The 15,289-nt window shown below is 43.2% G+C and overlaps 1 protein-coding gene across 1 annotated transcript; it reads left to right on the top strand.

The window, feature by feature from the left end:
- The first annotated feature begins 1,418 nt into the window (after window positions 1-1,418).
- Window positions 1,419-12,888, top strand: ZNF660 (zinc finger protein 660). Its single transcript, XM_023231631.1, has 3 exons — window positions 1,419-1,462; window positions 2,559-2,667; window positions 10,851-12,888. The coding sequence occupies exon 3, from the start codon at window positions 11,022-11,024 to the stop codon at window positions 12,015-12,017; it is 996 nt and encodes a 331-aa protein (XP_023087399.1). The 5' UTR covers window positions 1,419-1,462; window positions 2,559-2,667; window positions 10,851-11,021; the 3' UTR covers window positions 12,018-12,888.
- Window positions 12,889-15,289: the final 2,401 nt, after the last annotated feature.

Here is a 15,289-nt window from a genome sequence, read left to right as displayed (position 1 = left end):
TCATCCTGTCCTCACAACTTCCAAATTTACATCTTTAGCTGTGATCTCTTCACGGAACTCCAGACTCCTATTCCAACTGCTTGTTTGGCATTTCCTCTTGGGTGTTTAATTGGCATCTTTAACTTAACACATCCAAAACAAAACTACTAATCCCTCTCCCTAAACCTGTTCCTTTCAAGCTACTCCATTTCTAAAAGACCATCCCATGCTAGTTGCTCAGATCAATAACCATGGAGTCATCAGTAACGAACATACAATTTATTAGCAAATCATGCAGTCCATGCCTTCAAAATATATGCAGAACCATTTCTCCCTACCTCCATCACTTCTAAGCCTGTCCAAGCCACTATCGTTCCTCATCTGGAATATTGTAATGGCCTCTTAATCTCCCTGCTTCTACTCTTACCCACCTTCAGACCATTCTCAACAGGACAGCCAACGCAAACTAAAAATATAAGTCAAAGAGCAAAACTCATGCAAAGTTTATGTTACAATGGCTAAGGACAGACAGCAAAGAATTCACAGAGTTTATAGTAACAGGCTTCTTGGCTTCTTTCATGTCTCATAGCTTACACGTCTTTGAATATGTGGTAAGGGAAAAAAAGTTAGATCATGTCATTCCTCTGCCCCCAAGCCCTCCAACTGTTATGCAGAGCAAATCCAAAGCCCTTGTCATAGTCTACAAGGTCCTAATGTGCACCTCTACATCCCATTCCTGATAAAGAATTTGCTTCTAATAGCCCACTGTGGGAATACTCTTTCCCCAGATAGCCACATGCTTCAATTGCCCACTTCTGTCTCTGCCCTCCCTGTCATCTATAAAATAGTCCCACCACAATCTCCCTCTCTCCCCTTACTACTACTTTCTGCATATTTATTTATCATTGTCTCCCTTGACTTGAATGTAAACCCAATGGGGCAGAGAGTTCATTTTCTTCACTACGGTATCCGCAGCGCCTGGAACAGTGAGTGACATAGTAGGCACCCAAAACATTTTTTCATATGCTGCCAATAAACCATAGCTGATCCTGGCTTTGAGGCTGAATGACCCAGATCTGTGGAAGGAAAGATGACCTCTCTGCTCAGCAACCGGAGCTGGGGGTGTAACTTCAGGGAATCTCAGCCTGAGGCTGGCAGCCTGGCCACCCAGTTGCTCGGTCTCTTTCCGCCCTAAGCAAGCACCCCGCCCAGTTTCCACGCTTTCCAGGGCCCTCCTCACATTGGCTGAAGTCGCCAAGCCTTTTCATCCAATGATAGGGCAAAGCCCGGAAAGGAGGCAGGGCCAGAACGCCGGCTGACCGCGCGGGGCTTCTGAGGGGCGGGAGGACTCCAGCCCGCGGGCACAGAGATGTGGAAACCTCTTGAAGCCTAGAAGGGCCGGAGGGACAGGCTGGGAGTTAGCTGGGAATTGCTGACGCAGTTCCTTCTGCGCTTTGTTCAAGATGTGGGTCTGGCGCTTTCGGTGAGGGGTGCTCTACAGCCTGACGTGGTGGGTCAGGCCGGGTTCTGGGAGCGTGTGGGAGACGCAGGCCAGGAGGCCAGGGCTCCTCTGCGGCTGCCCACTGCTGAGATGGGCGCGGCAGCCAAAGGGTCGTTGTGGGCCTCTCCCTTCTCTCGTTCACTGCTGCCCCTTTGTCTCCAGTCTAGTCTCAGACTCCTCGTAGCTGCTCGCTTGGACCAGGCTGGCCGTGGTGACAGCACTGTGTCGTCCCCGCTCCTAAGCAGTGGGCCGTCCAGGTAATAGCGGTCGAGTCCCGCCTAGGCTCCCAGAGGACTCCAGAGCCCTTGAGTATTTGACTCACATCACCAGTCCAATATCCCTCCCGTTACCAGTGAGGAACCTGGGGCCCAGAGAGGAGAACGGAGTCTTGCCCAAGGTTATTCATTCATTCATTCATTCAACAAATATTTATTGAGCACTAACCCAGTAGTGTGCTGGGTCCTGGAGTTATGGTTGTGTACAGGGCAGAACTAAATTCTGGTAGAGGAGAAATGGAACAAGCTTGAAGGGTTAGAAGCAGGGTCTGGGGATCTGGAGGAGGAAACACAAAACATATTTGAGGCTTAGTAATCCTAAGACATGGGTAAACAAAAAAAGAGACATTCTTTTTGTAGTGCTCTTTTAAAGCCTCGTTTCTTTCTGTCTTCCTAAAGACACTTGACTCAGCAAAGTTCTCTCTCTCTCATCCCCCTTGTGCAGACTTTCTGTGGAAAGCTGGATTGCAAAGAAGTTCTCCACTGCACTGTATTTTGCAGTTAGATGAGAATATGGAAGCTTTTAGATATCAATGGAGTGGGTGAAAAGGGGAGGCTGTGGTGTGATGGAATTAGGATTTCCTGCAGACACAGAAGGCTTTTTAATCACTCACTAGCTATAGGACCCTGGGCAAGTCGTTCAATCCCTGGGAACTTCATTCCCTCATCTTTACACTGGAAATGATCCTTCTTACTGCTCACAGTTCTATAGGAAGGGAAGTTACCCAAAGATGGGACACTGCCCTGAGTGTCCACTTGGAGTTCAGGTCTCAGAGAACTCAGTCATTTATATCTGTTTACAGTGACTCAAGACCCTCTTAGGAACTTCTTCACTGAACTCAAGGAGGCGATCAGGCAAGATCTATGCTGGGCAGATCCTTTGGATTGAGGCTGCTGTGCACAGGAATACGGGTGAGTCATTCCATTCTCTCCTGGGCAGGTGAGGCCTAGATTGTGAAGTTGGTCTGGGCACAGGAATCCTGCTTGTGGGCACCAGGGTTGAAAGGGAGCTTTTCTCAGTGGTTATTTGTCAAATAGGAGAAAGGCACTGAAGTGGGCAGGGGGCCTCTGGACCTTGAGGAGTAGAGTCTTGTTTGAGATGGGAATAAGGGTGATGTAGTAGAACTCAAAATTGGGTGTCATGGGACTTGGATTTGAGTCCCAGTTTTCCTCTAATTTCCAAGTTTTCCTTCCGTACATTTGGATATAAGACTGGATAGATTGGGAGGTTACTTCCAGCTCTGACATACTGAGAGTCTCTGAATACAGTGGGACCAGGTCAGTCTCTTAGGGAATTTAGTCCCTGGGATGGCTCTGTTGAGACAGAATTGCCAAGAATGCAAACACACCATTATGGTGTTTCCCAGATAATATGAAGCACAAAAAGGACAAACATGTAGAGGAGGGATGGTAGTAGTGATGTGCGGATTTGGCTGTCAGCATCCCTAGGTGCACTCCAGGTGTTAGATCGAATCTTAAAACTTGTTTAATTTTCCATTTCAAACCAAACAATGCTGACTGAGCCCTCTTTGTGTTAGACACTGTGTGGTAGCTACAGGCAAATCTCACGGGATCTGCTGTCTGAGGGCGTAGATCCTAATGTATGCGTGTGAGGAAGGACACAGACATACACACAAGCAATTCCAGTATAAGGCAAACTCTATATTTTAGATTTGTTGTGGCATTTTTTTGGAATAGAGAAATTTTTATGTGTCAGATATATCAGCTTTTTCACATGGTGTTAGCCTTTGTTTTATGCTTGAGGCTTAGGCCTTTCCCTGAGATCAAGTAATCCCTTGATATTTTCTTCAATTCTTTTTTTTCTTTCAACGTTTACATTTCACTTATCCATCCCTTGAATTCATTTTCAGGTATTGCCTCTTATTCCTTACTCCATTGCAGCTAATCAATAACCAAGGACCATGTAACCATTGCTTAGAGGGACTTGAACAGGCAGATGATGCTGGTGAATTAAAGGAAGACAGCCTCCAGGTAAAGCCTCTCTCCCTCTCTCTCTCTCTCTCTCAGTAGGACTGTACCCTTTATGTATTTGTCACAGCCTGAAATGGATGGTGGTCCTAGGATTAGAAAACTTACCTGCCAGTCTCAGAGATTTGTGGGTTAGAGATCTGCAAGGCCTTATCAGTCCTCACACATTCACTGGCTATCTGAGATTTTGCTTTTCTGTACAACTGTACAGATACCCCTAGTGTCCTACTGGCCCATGACCTCATGTTTCCCTCCAAACTTCCCCAGCCAAGACCCTACTTCCTTAGTACCTAGAAATTCTTCCAGGATTTCTGAGGGAATTTCCTATTCAATCAGGCAGAAGGGAGCAAACGGGTTTCTTTTTGATCAAACTCTCCTCATTTGGCCCTCTTTGATCTCCTGTCTGGTCCTGCTTCCTCCTCAGCTCCTCCATCACCACCCTGGGCTTTCTCACAGTGCATTACTGTGCATTTCTCTTTCTCCCTACCTACCCCTTTGTGTTAGATTGTTCTTATGTTGCTATAAAGAAATACCAGCCGGGTGGGTGGCTCATGCCTGCAACCCCAGCACTTTGGGAGGCCAAGGCGGGCAGATCACCTGAAGTTGGGAGTTCGAGACCAGCCTGACCAACGTGAAGAAATCCTGTCTCTACTAAAAATACAAAAAATTAGCTGGGCGTGGTGGCGCATGCCTGTAATCCCAGCTACTCAGGAAGCTGAGGCAGGAGAATCACTTGAACCCAGGAGGCAGAGGTTGCGGTGAGCCGAGATCACACCATTGCACTCCAGCCTGGGCAACAAGAGTGAAACTTCGTCTCAGAAAAAAAAGAAAAAAGAAAAGAAAGAAATACCTGCAACTGGGTAAATTGTAAAGAAAAGAGTTTAAATTGATTCACGGTTCTGCAGGCTGTACAGGAAGCATGGTGCCAGTATCTGTTCAGTTTCTGGGGAGGCCTCAGGAAGCTTTTACGTATAGTGGAAAGTGAAATAGGAGGAGACAGAGCATGGTGAGAGTAGGAGCAAGAGCAAGGCGGAGGGATACCACACACTTTTAAACAACATGATCTCACAAGAACTCACTCACTGTCACAAGGGCAGAACCAAGAAGATGGCGATAAACCATTCATGAGAAATCTACCCCCATGATCCAGTCACCTCCCAACAGGCCCCATCTCCAACATAGAACATTACATTTCAATGTGAGATTTGGAGGGAACATCTAAATGATATCACTCTTCTAACCCAAATCCCTTTCTCAGTAAGCTTATCTGTTTTTTATTTTTAAAATGTATTTATTTATTTTGAGACAAGGTCTCACTATCTCCCAGTCTGGAGTGTGGTGGTATGATCATGGCTCATTGCAGCCTCAACCCCCCTCAGCCTCCCAAGTAGCTGTGACCACAGGCATGTGCCACCACACCTGGCTCACTTTTTAAAATTTTTTACCCAGGGTGATCAAACACCTGGGCTCAGGCAGTCCTCCCACCTCACCCTACCAGAGTGCTGGGATTATAGAAGTGAGCCACTGTGCCCAGCCCTCAGTAAGTTTATACATTTTCTTTTTTCTTTTTTTTTTTTTGGGGACAGAGTCTCGCTCTGTTGCCCAGCCTGGTGCAGTGGCCTGATCTCAGCTCACTGCAAGCTCCGCCTCCCGGGTTCATGCCATTCTCCTGCCTCAGCCTCCCGAGTAGCTGGGACTACAGGCGCCCGCCACCTCGCCCAGCTAGTTTTTTGTATTTTTTTAGTAGAGACGGGGGTTTCACCAGGTTAGGCAGGATGGTTTCGATCTCCTGACCTCGTGATCCGCCCGTCTCGGCCTCCCAAAGTGCTGGGATTACAGGCTTGCGCCACTGCGCCCGGCAAGTTTATACATTTTCATGACTTCCTCTGTCCTTTCTGTCTTATCATTCTCAAATTTGTCTTCGTGATATATTCCTCTTCCCCTTGTCTAAAATGTTTCTGTGTGTCCCTATCTTGCTTAGTGACACTACCATTCTTGGTATTCAGACATGGATCTGATGACCTTGGATTGTTTCCATCAGTCCGTCCTCTGTATTCAAAGGATATATGGATGTGTGCGTTATACGTGTGGATGCGTTCCTGAAAATAGCTAGACTTTATTGTTCTCTGTTCTCTCATCTTGGATTAGGGTCTTGCTATCTTCTTCATTTGTTCATTCATTCAAAAAACATGTATTGGGTACCTACAACGTGCCAGACCCTCCAGTGTTCACCCATACTACATTCCTAGTGTTGTCTCCTAATTCATTTCCCTTCCTTTTTTCTTTTTAACCCCCTCTAATCCATCTGGGCTAATCGTCCTGAAGAGTTCTTTTGCTAATTTCACTTTTGGGTAGGGTAATGCAAAATATATTGTCCAAACGGGGATATTTTTGTGAGTTAAGGGGGCCACTATTAAATATGCAGGGTAGTAGACTTAAACTAGCACTATTCTGGGAAAACCAGGATGTATGATTGCCCTCCTTGACATCTCTTCGATTCTTTACTTCTATTTCCCTCAATTTACTCCCCATGGGTTATCCCAGCTGCCTCTCTCCTCTGTTTTCCATTTCATTAAGCTGAGAGAAACGTGAATGTTCTGGGAGGTGGTAAGAGAGGAACTGTGGGAACTAGGGGAAGTGCATGGTAATGCTTGAAAAACTATATTGTTAAGTGAGAGAAAGAAGGAAAATAACAAGAGTGGAAAATAGCAAGGTAGAAAAAAGAATATAGAATGGAGAAAGAAAACTAAGGGGCCAGGTGCGGTGGCTCAAGCCTGTAATCCCAGCACTTTGGGAGGCCGAGACGGGCGGATCACGAGGTCAGGATATCGAGACCATCCTGGCTAACACGTTGAAACCCCCGTCTCTACTAAAAAAAATACAAAAACTAGTCGGGCGACGTGGCGGGCGCCTGTAGTCCCAGCTACTCGGGAGGCTGAGGCAGGAGACTGGCGTAAGCCCGGGAGGCGGAGCTTGCAGTGAGCTGAGATCCGGCCACTGCACTCCAGCCTGGGAGACAGAGCCAGACTCCGTCTCAAAAAAAGAAAATTAAGGATAGATTTCACTCTTCTGTTTAGAACTGGTTTCCCTTTGACCATCAGTTTATATCCATATTTTTCATCTTGTAATTTCAGTATTCTGGTTGGAATCACTTCAGGCAGCTTGATTCTTTCTTAATTTGTTCATTCCAACAACAACAAGTGTTGAGCACTTACCATGTGCCTGGGACTATTGTAGTACTAGGAATACAGGGTAAGCAGGGTGGACAAAATCCCTGCCTACATGAAGTTTATATAATATTATGATCTCCCATTTATTTTCATGTATATCAACTCTGTGCCTTTTTTTTTTTTTTTTTTTTTTTGAGAAAACACTGCTTATTCTCCAGGGCTCAGCCTAAATTCTGCCTTTTTAAAATGCTTTTCTCCATCATTCCATGCCTTGGTAATTGCTCCCTCCCTCCCCTAGTCCCCTTCATCTCCTGCTTGCGTAAATTGTAAATTTGAATTTGCTCTCTTATTGTTTTGCCATACTACTCCATTGTAAGCTTTTTAAAGGGTGTATGATATTTCATGCTTGTATTAGTCTGCTTGGGTTACCATAACAAAATGCCATAAACCAAGTGGCTTAAACAACAGAAACTTATTTTCTCACGGTTCTGGAGCCTAGAAGTGTGAGATCCATGTGCCTCGCGATTTCGGTTTCTGGTAGGGGGCTCTCATCCTGGCTTGTAGCTGGCCATCTTTTTGCTATGTATTCTCATGGCCTTTGTGTGCACGTGTGTGGAGAGAGGGAGAGCATGTGAGAGAGCTTTTTTGTATTTCTTTTTATAAACTCACTAATTTTGATGGATCAGGCCCACCCTTATGACCCCATCTCCAAATACAGTCACATTGGGGATTAGAGCTTTAACATGCAAATGTTAGGGGGACACAAACATTCAGTCCGTAACAATGCTTCTTTAAATTTTCCCTGTGTTAGACCCAGAACAGGGATATATACAGAGTAGGGTGCTCATTAGTTATGAGTTTAAGAAATGTATGAAGAAAAGAGAAGTTCCAGAGAAGATTAGAAATTGAAAAGAAATTCAGAAAAAACTATCAACTTTCTCACAGAACTTTGAAGGTGAATTCACTTGCTCTCCTACTCTGCATTGCAGTCCCCTGGCTTTGCACTGTTTTCTCCACTTGCTTCATCCTTTATGATTAGGAGAGGTAGCAGCAGCTGAATGTGAGTGAGCCCAGGATCCTGGCAAGAATCCACCCTCCCTCACCATTCTCTCGTCCTGTCGCTCATATCTTGGGCATGAGTTTGTGTGTATGTGCCTGTGTATAGAATCCGTGGCCACCTGCACTTCTGAGATATGAACTTGAATATGTGCAGTTATCTTTTTGCCAATCTCGAGTACTACCATTTGCTATTTCCCTTCTCCAGAAAGTGTGACTCCATTTATCAGAAAGCTATGGGACAATGGGAATTGGTCAAACTTTTTTTTTTTTTTTTGAGACAAAGTCTTGCTCTTTTGCCTAGGCTGAAGTGCAGTGGCATAATCAGGGCTCACTGCAGCCTGGACCTCCTGGGCTCAAGCAGTCCTCCCACCTCAGCCCCCTGAGTAACTGAGACTACAGGTGCACACCACCATGCCTAACTAATTTTTCTGTAGAGATGTAGTCTCCCTGTCTTACCCTGGCTGGTCTCAAACTTTTGGTCCCAAGCAATTCTCCCATCTCAGCCTTGCAAAGTACTGGGATTACAGACGTGTGCCACCGTGCTCAGCCTGTCAAACTTTTTTGAATTGCTATTCAGAATTGCTGTATACTGCACAACAGTTGCACTCCTTCTGACCCAGTTAACTCATTTGTAGAACTTTTGTCCTAGGAATATATTTTAATAGGAAGGAAATTTTGTGTGTATAAAGAGATTACGATAGCATTATTGATAGTAGTTAACTTCAAGGAACAACAGAAATGTCCAACACTAGCAAAATGGAAGGAAATTACAAGGAATTCACTGATCATATGAAGATTAAATAGCAGTGTGGAAAAATATGCATAAAAATTAAGTGGAGGCCGGGTGCAGTGGCTCACGCCTATAATCCCAGCACTTTGGGAGGCCGAGGCAGGCGGATCACCTGAGGTCAGGAGTTCAAGACCAGCCTGGGCCAACACGGCAAAACCCCATTTCTACTTGAAAAATATAAAAACTAGCCAGGTGCGGTGGCAGATGCCTGTAATCCCAGCTACTCAGGAGGCTGAGGCAGGGAGAATTGCTTGAACCCAGGAAGTGGAGGTTGTAGTGAGCTGAGATTGCACCACTGCACTCTAGCCTGGGTGACAGAGTGAGACTCCATCTCAAAAAAAAAAAAAAAAATGTGAGGCAGGGATTAGGGAGCTGTTGATCAAAGGATACAAAATTTCTATTAGGAATAATTTCAGGAAATCTATTGTATAACATGGTAATTATAGTTAATATCAACATATTTAGACTTGAAAAGTGCTAAGAGAGATTTTAAATGTTCTTACCACGAAAAAATAATAAGTGTGTGAAGTAATGGATATGTTAATTAGCTTGATTTACCTGTTCCACATGTAAACATTTATCAAAACATGTTGTATGCCATAAATATATATACTTTTTTTATCAACTAAAAAATAAATAAATGAAATGAACTGCAAGAAGTAGGATGCAAAATAGTATCTACCATATATTTAACTGTCTGACAATATACATATGGGCAAGTCTATAAAGGACCATAGTAAGGAAAATTAGTCATGTGTTAGTATCATGTAGTTATCTTTTTGCTTTCTTTTACATCCCAATTCCCTCTAAGGTCTGCCATGGTTACCTGTATGTCCAGAGTTTCACATCAAACCAGTTGGGAAATCCCTGCTTATTCTGATGTTTGGTTTCATGTATTGGCATCTCTTGGTTATGCTGCCCCTACTCTGATGCTTTTGCCATCCTTAAGTACTTTACTATTATGCCATGCAAGGTCCTATCAGAGTTTCGTCTGCCATGCTTTACCTAACCTTCTTTCCCAATTTAGCCTCTCAGATTCACCCCTTAAGTAGTCTCAGTCTGTCAGAGTGACAGCATGGTGAAAACCAGACAGACTAAACTTGCATATAAAACTGGATCCAGCTATAGGCCAGCCCCTGTGAAGTATGCTGTGATGTTACTAGGCTCAATATTGGAAGAATTGTGTCACCACTTAACAAGATAGGGCTTACATGCAAGGATGTAGACTGGGATCTAGTACCTGGACCTTGAGCAAAAGATGTAAGTAAGTACAACCTACTTACAACCTAAGACAGAATCCTAGTTGCTATTCTATAAAACCATTTTGAGCACCTTTTACATACTAACTACAGTATCACTAGTGCTAGGGGAATAGGTTAGCAAGAACTAAAAGCCAAACTGATCTAAAGTTCAGTCATCTTTCAGTTCACTTTTTCTAGGGCCAGATTATAGCTGAGCCTGCCATTAGGAGTTAGATGGCTCTGAGCTGGGCGCAGTGGCTCACGCCTATAATCCCAGCACTTTGGGAGGCTGAGGTGGGTGGATTGCCTGAGGTCAGGAGTTCGAGACAGCCAGGCCAACATAGTGAAACCGCATCTCTACTAAAAATACAAAAAATTACCTGAGCGTGGTGGCGGGTGCCTGTAATCCCAGCTACTAGGGAGGCTGAGGCAGGAGAATCGCTTTAACCTGGGAAGCGGAGGTTGCAGTGAGCCGAGATCGTGCCATTGCACTCTAGCCGGGGGCAACAAGAGCAAAACTCCATCTCAAAAGGAAAAAAAAAAAAAGGAGCTAGATGGCTCCAATTCAGGGAGTAGAGGATGAGGCAGGAAGGAACTAGGATGGATTTTATACGATTCATTGCTTATTCTGATCCTGGACCTGTTGGGCTCCCCTCAGCCCTGGCTTTCCATAAGCCTTTACATTGGCTTCTATGTTTAACTTCATTTTTGTCATCTTTTTGATCTGTTCCCCTGCCCTTGAACACTTAACCCTTCCATATGTCTACCACATCTGGTCCGTGGATAGTTCTCCTTCCTCTGGTACAGAGAATAGGTGACATGTGCAATTTCTGTTTCTCCTGTCAGATGGTGAAACTGGGACTGAGGCGGAGTTAATTCCAAAGCATCATTCCTGAAAAGTACATACTTTCAAGAGAATTCCACAGAGACGTTGCCCAGGAAGTCAAAATTTAGAAGGCTCTTCTGAAGGGAAAGAGAAGACTAGAGAGGACACTGGTATGTTCCAAGCAGGAGAAAATGAGGAGAAAAACAAGAAATTTCAAACATAAGACAGTTAAAGACAATAAAGTACTCACAGAAGGGAGTGACCAAGAATCTGAAAAAGACAATAGTCAGTGCTATGACCCTGCAACAAACAAGAGAGTTCAGGCTGAAAAGAGACAGTATGTATGTACTGAGTGTGGGAAAGCCTTTAGTCAGAGTGCAAACCTCACGGTACATGAGCGAATCCACACGGGAGAGAAACCCTATAAGTGTAAGGAGTGTGGAAAAGCCTTCAGCCATAGCTCTAACCTTGTTGTTCATCGGAGAATCCACACTGGACTGAAGCCCTATACATGCAGTGAATGTGGGAAATCTTTCAGTGGAAAGTCACATCTTATTCGGCACCAGGGAATCCACAGTGGGGAGAAAACGTATGAATGTAAAGAGTGTGGGAAAGCCTTTAGTCGGAGTTCGGGCCTTATATCACATCACAGAGTTCACACTGGAGAGAAGCCCTATACTTGCATTGAGTGTGGGAAAGCCTTTAGCCGTAGTTCAAACCTTACTCAACATCGGCAAATGCACAGAGGAAAAAAAGTTTACAAATGTAAGGAGTGTGGGAAAACATGTGGTTCAAATACAAAGATTATGGACCATCAGAGAATTCACACTGGGGAGAAGCCTTATGAATGTGATGAGTGTGGAAAAGCTTTCATCTTAAGGAAAACCCTTAATGAACACCAGAGACTTCATCGTAGAGAGAAACCTTACAGATGTAATGAGTGTGGGAAGGCTTTTACTTCTAATCGAAACCTTGTTGATCATCAGAGAGTTCACACTGGAGAGAAACCCTATAAATGTAATGAATGTGGGAAAACCTTCAGGCAGACGTCTCAAGTTATTCTACACTTGAGAACCCACACTAAGGAGAAACCCTATAAATGTAGTGAGTGTGGGAAAGCCTATCGGTATAGCTCACAGCTTATTCAACACCAGAGAAAACATAATGAGGAGAAAGAAACGTCATAAGTAACAGATATTCTGGGTAGTAGGGCTTACTGCTGCTTTTCTAAAAAGTAGTTCTTTAGTATCAACTTTTTAAGTCTACTTCTAAGATTCATACAGGGAAAATAATTAGAAGTAGGCAAAGATTAATGAAAGGGATGTTCATGGCAGCATCATCTATGACTGAAAGAAGAAGACCAGATTTTCAGCATTACAGGGTTGAAATGAATGATGAGCTATCCGTGTGATGGTTCTGCAGCCATTATAAACATTTTTAAAGACAATTTAATGCCATGGAGAAATGATTTGGATAAGACGGAAGATAAAACAATGACATACAATCCAAAATTTAAAACAATATTTATGCATAGGAAAAATTGGGAAGTAAACCAAAATGTTAACAGTGATCATCTCTGGGTGATAGGATTATAGGTGATTTCTATTTTCTTCTGTATACTTTTCTATGCTTTCTAGATTTTCTACATGAGAATATACTAATTTTATATTCAAGAAAAAAAGCACAGTATTTTTTAAATGCAATGAAGACATGCTCATTTTCACTCAGCAGTGTTATGAAAGGCACATACTATATAGAGCCTGAACCCTGGGATTACGCCCTGACATTGGCATTTAGCAGCAGTGGAACCGCGAGCAAGTCCCTTCCTTTTAGAGCATGTTTCCTGTTCAGTAAAATCATAAACACCGATCCTTTGTCTTTTTTAGTTTTAAGACAAGCTGACTTTAGAGTTGTCAACAAAATATATAATAACACTGTTAGGTTAAAAGAACACAGCAAAAATTCACTGAACCCTCCTTTCCCACAGTTGTGGAAGGATCTGCAGATGATGGAAAACAACCTAGGCTTCATCTTTTCAATATATGTCTAGACAACCAGAAAAAACTGAAATTGAAACAATTGTAGACTCAAAAACTTTAGATACATATAAAACTAGTGGGAGACTCTGCCTTCACATGGTATGGAGAGCTGAAAGGCTAAGAGAACAAACTTTGGGGTTGGAGAGATCCATGTTCTAACCCCAGTTTTGCCATGAACTAGCTTATCAGTTTTGGACAAGTCACTTAACTGCTCTGAGCCTCAGACCTGTGTGTAAAAAAGGAATAATTACCTACCTTATAAGGTTGTAAGGATTAAGTGAGTAATGCATGAAATATATGGTAAGCCAGACAGATGGTAAATGATAAAATCTTAAGTATAGGACATTGGAGCAGTGTTTCTAAACACTTTAGGGAGAGTGATTAAAGAGAATTTTTGTGTAAGGTAGTACTTAGGATATTTTCAGATGTAATGAACGGAATACCAAGTACTAGCAGCCTAGACCTTAAGAATATTGATTGATTGCTTAAGAGGAAATCTAGAAGTAAGCAGTGCTATGTTGGGTTTGGCAACTCAGCACTTCATCAAACTTCTCTCTTAACTCCATAATTTTCAGCATATTGATTTTCATTTTTTCATAACCTCATGGTGGCAAGACAGTGGCCACAACTGCATCTTGCCTTCACACAACTCCTTCAAATTGGGAAGTGGAAAAGGAGCTGAGGCTTTCTCATCTGGTTTGTTCCTTTTGTTACTGAGAAAAATCACCCTGAAGAAGGGAGGGAGGGGTGTTGAGCAATCAGTACAACAGATGTTTTCTATCTTCGTCTGCCTTTCTTTGTGACCAGCCCTCCTTGAAGGTCTCAGCCTATCTTCCACCAATATTTAAAACATTTTAAATGCTTAGCTCAAAGTCAATCTGGAACACTTAGAATCTCCCTATTTTTAACTCAGCCATTCCTCTGGGTATACAGTGAATCCCTAAGCCCACTGCTGTCTGTCTTATGCACATAGTGAATTGTTTGGGGGAATTTTTGACAATATTTAGTCCCCCCACTATTATACAAGAAAATTGAGTGTCATTGAAGTTAGGTGACTGGCCACTAAGTTGTCAGAGCCAGGATTTGAGCTCAGATCTGACTTTGAAATTCATGCTTTCTTCATTATACCAAAGTGTCTCTGCCCACCATGGTGGTTCTGTAATGTGAGTGGGAGACCAGTTGGCATTTTCCCGGGTAGCTGCCTCTGTGAAAGGTGATTGTATCTAACAATTATTTGACCATGGTTTTATAGGGAAGATGCTATCAGTGTTCTGTGAATGAGATTTATGGCCTATCTCTGTACCTCGTAATTTAGTTTTAAGGCATATATATTTCTTTTTGCTGTTACTGGAAAGAAAGAAGTGAAGGGTGAAGGTCATATATTTGTATGAAAAAAAATTACTTATTTTGTCCTATTTTGATAGGATAGTGGTTTGCACATAATTTGTGATATAATAGTCCTTTGTGTAGTCATTGCAAGCAGGGTTTGGAGGGCCTGGGACAGATTTGCTCCATTCATGGGACAAACCTGGTATATCATTCCTGAGCAGAATTGTTGATGCTTTATATATTGCTGAGCAGATATTCTCTGACCAAAACATTTTTTCATCACCAGGTCATAGTGCCTAAAACTTTCTTTAGATAGGCTTTCTTTTTTGTCTTAGAAGACTTTATGATCTTCAACAGTATATATCTTCAAGGAAGGATATGATGCCATCTCATACCTAGAGATCTGAATATAGGAGAGCTTCATATTTCTTGCCCCAGGCAAGTGAGGATTATAGTCCCTTGAGGAGGCCATCACCCATCTTCTAGGCTAATACCTGCCTTGAGCTGTAGGAATAAACATTTGACAACAGGTCCCTGCATCCTTTCAGATAAACATTCTGCTATAATTTGAACTGATCACCCATCTTTCTCTAGGAGTCTCCCAAGGCTACCAACTTTTACCTCAGTCAGAGTTTAGGCATGCAGTTCTTACTGTCCTTTCAAGCCCTTTCATAATACCCTCTGGAAACCAGGAACCGTCTCTTTGAATGTGTTTTTTTTTTGTTGTTGTTTTTTTTGTTTGTTTGTTTTGAGACAGAATCTCGTGCTGTCACCCATGCTGGAGTGCAGTGGTGCGATCTCAGCTCTCGGCTCACTGCAACCTCCGGCTCCCAGATTCAAGCAATTCTCCTGCTTCAGCCTCCTGAGTAGCTGAGATTACAGGCACCTGCCACCACGCCCGGCTGATTTTTGTATTTTTAGTAGAGATAGGGTTTCATTGTGTTGGCCAGGCTGATCTTGAACTCCTGACCTCAGGAGATCTGCCTTCCTCGGCCTTCCAAAGTGCTGGGATTACAGGCGTGAACCAGCACACCTGGCTTGCTTTATTTATTTATTTATTTATTTATTTATTTATTTATTTATTTATTTAT

The sequence above is a fragment of the Piliocolobus tephrosceles genome, chromosome 2, assembly GCF_002776525.5.
Source record: "Piliocolobus tephrosceles isolate RC106 chromosome 2, ASM277652v3, whole genome shotgun sequence".
Classification (NCBI taxonomy): Eukaryota; Metazoa; Chordata; class Mammalia; order Primates; family Cercopithecidae; genus Piliocolobus; species Piliocolobus tephrosceles.
Note: the sequence above shows the minus strand (reverse complement) of the source record. Positions and strands in the feature narration are given on the sequence as shown.

What these genes read in the sequence shown, in the direction of transcription:
- ZNF660 (XM_023231631.1), top strand. Translation starts at nt 11,022, where the DNA reads ATGAGGAGAAAAACAAGAAATTTCAAACATAAGACAGTTAAAGACAAT.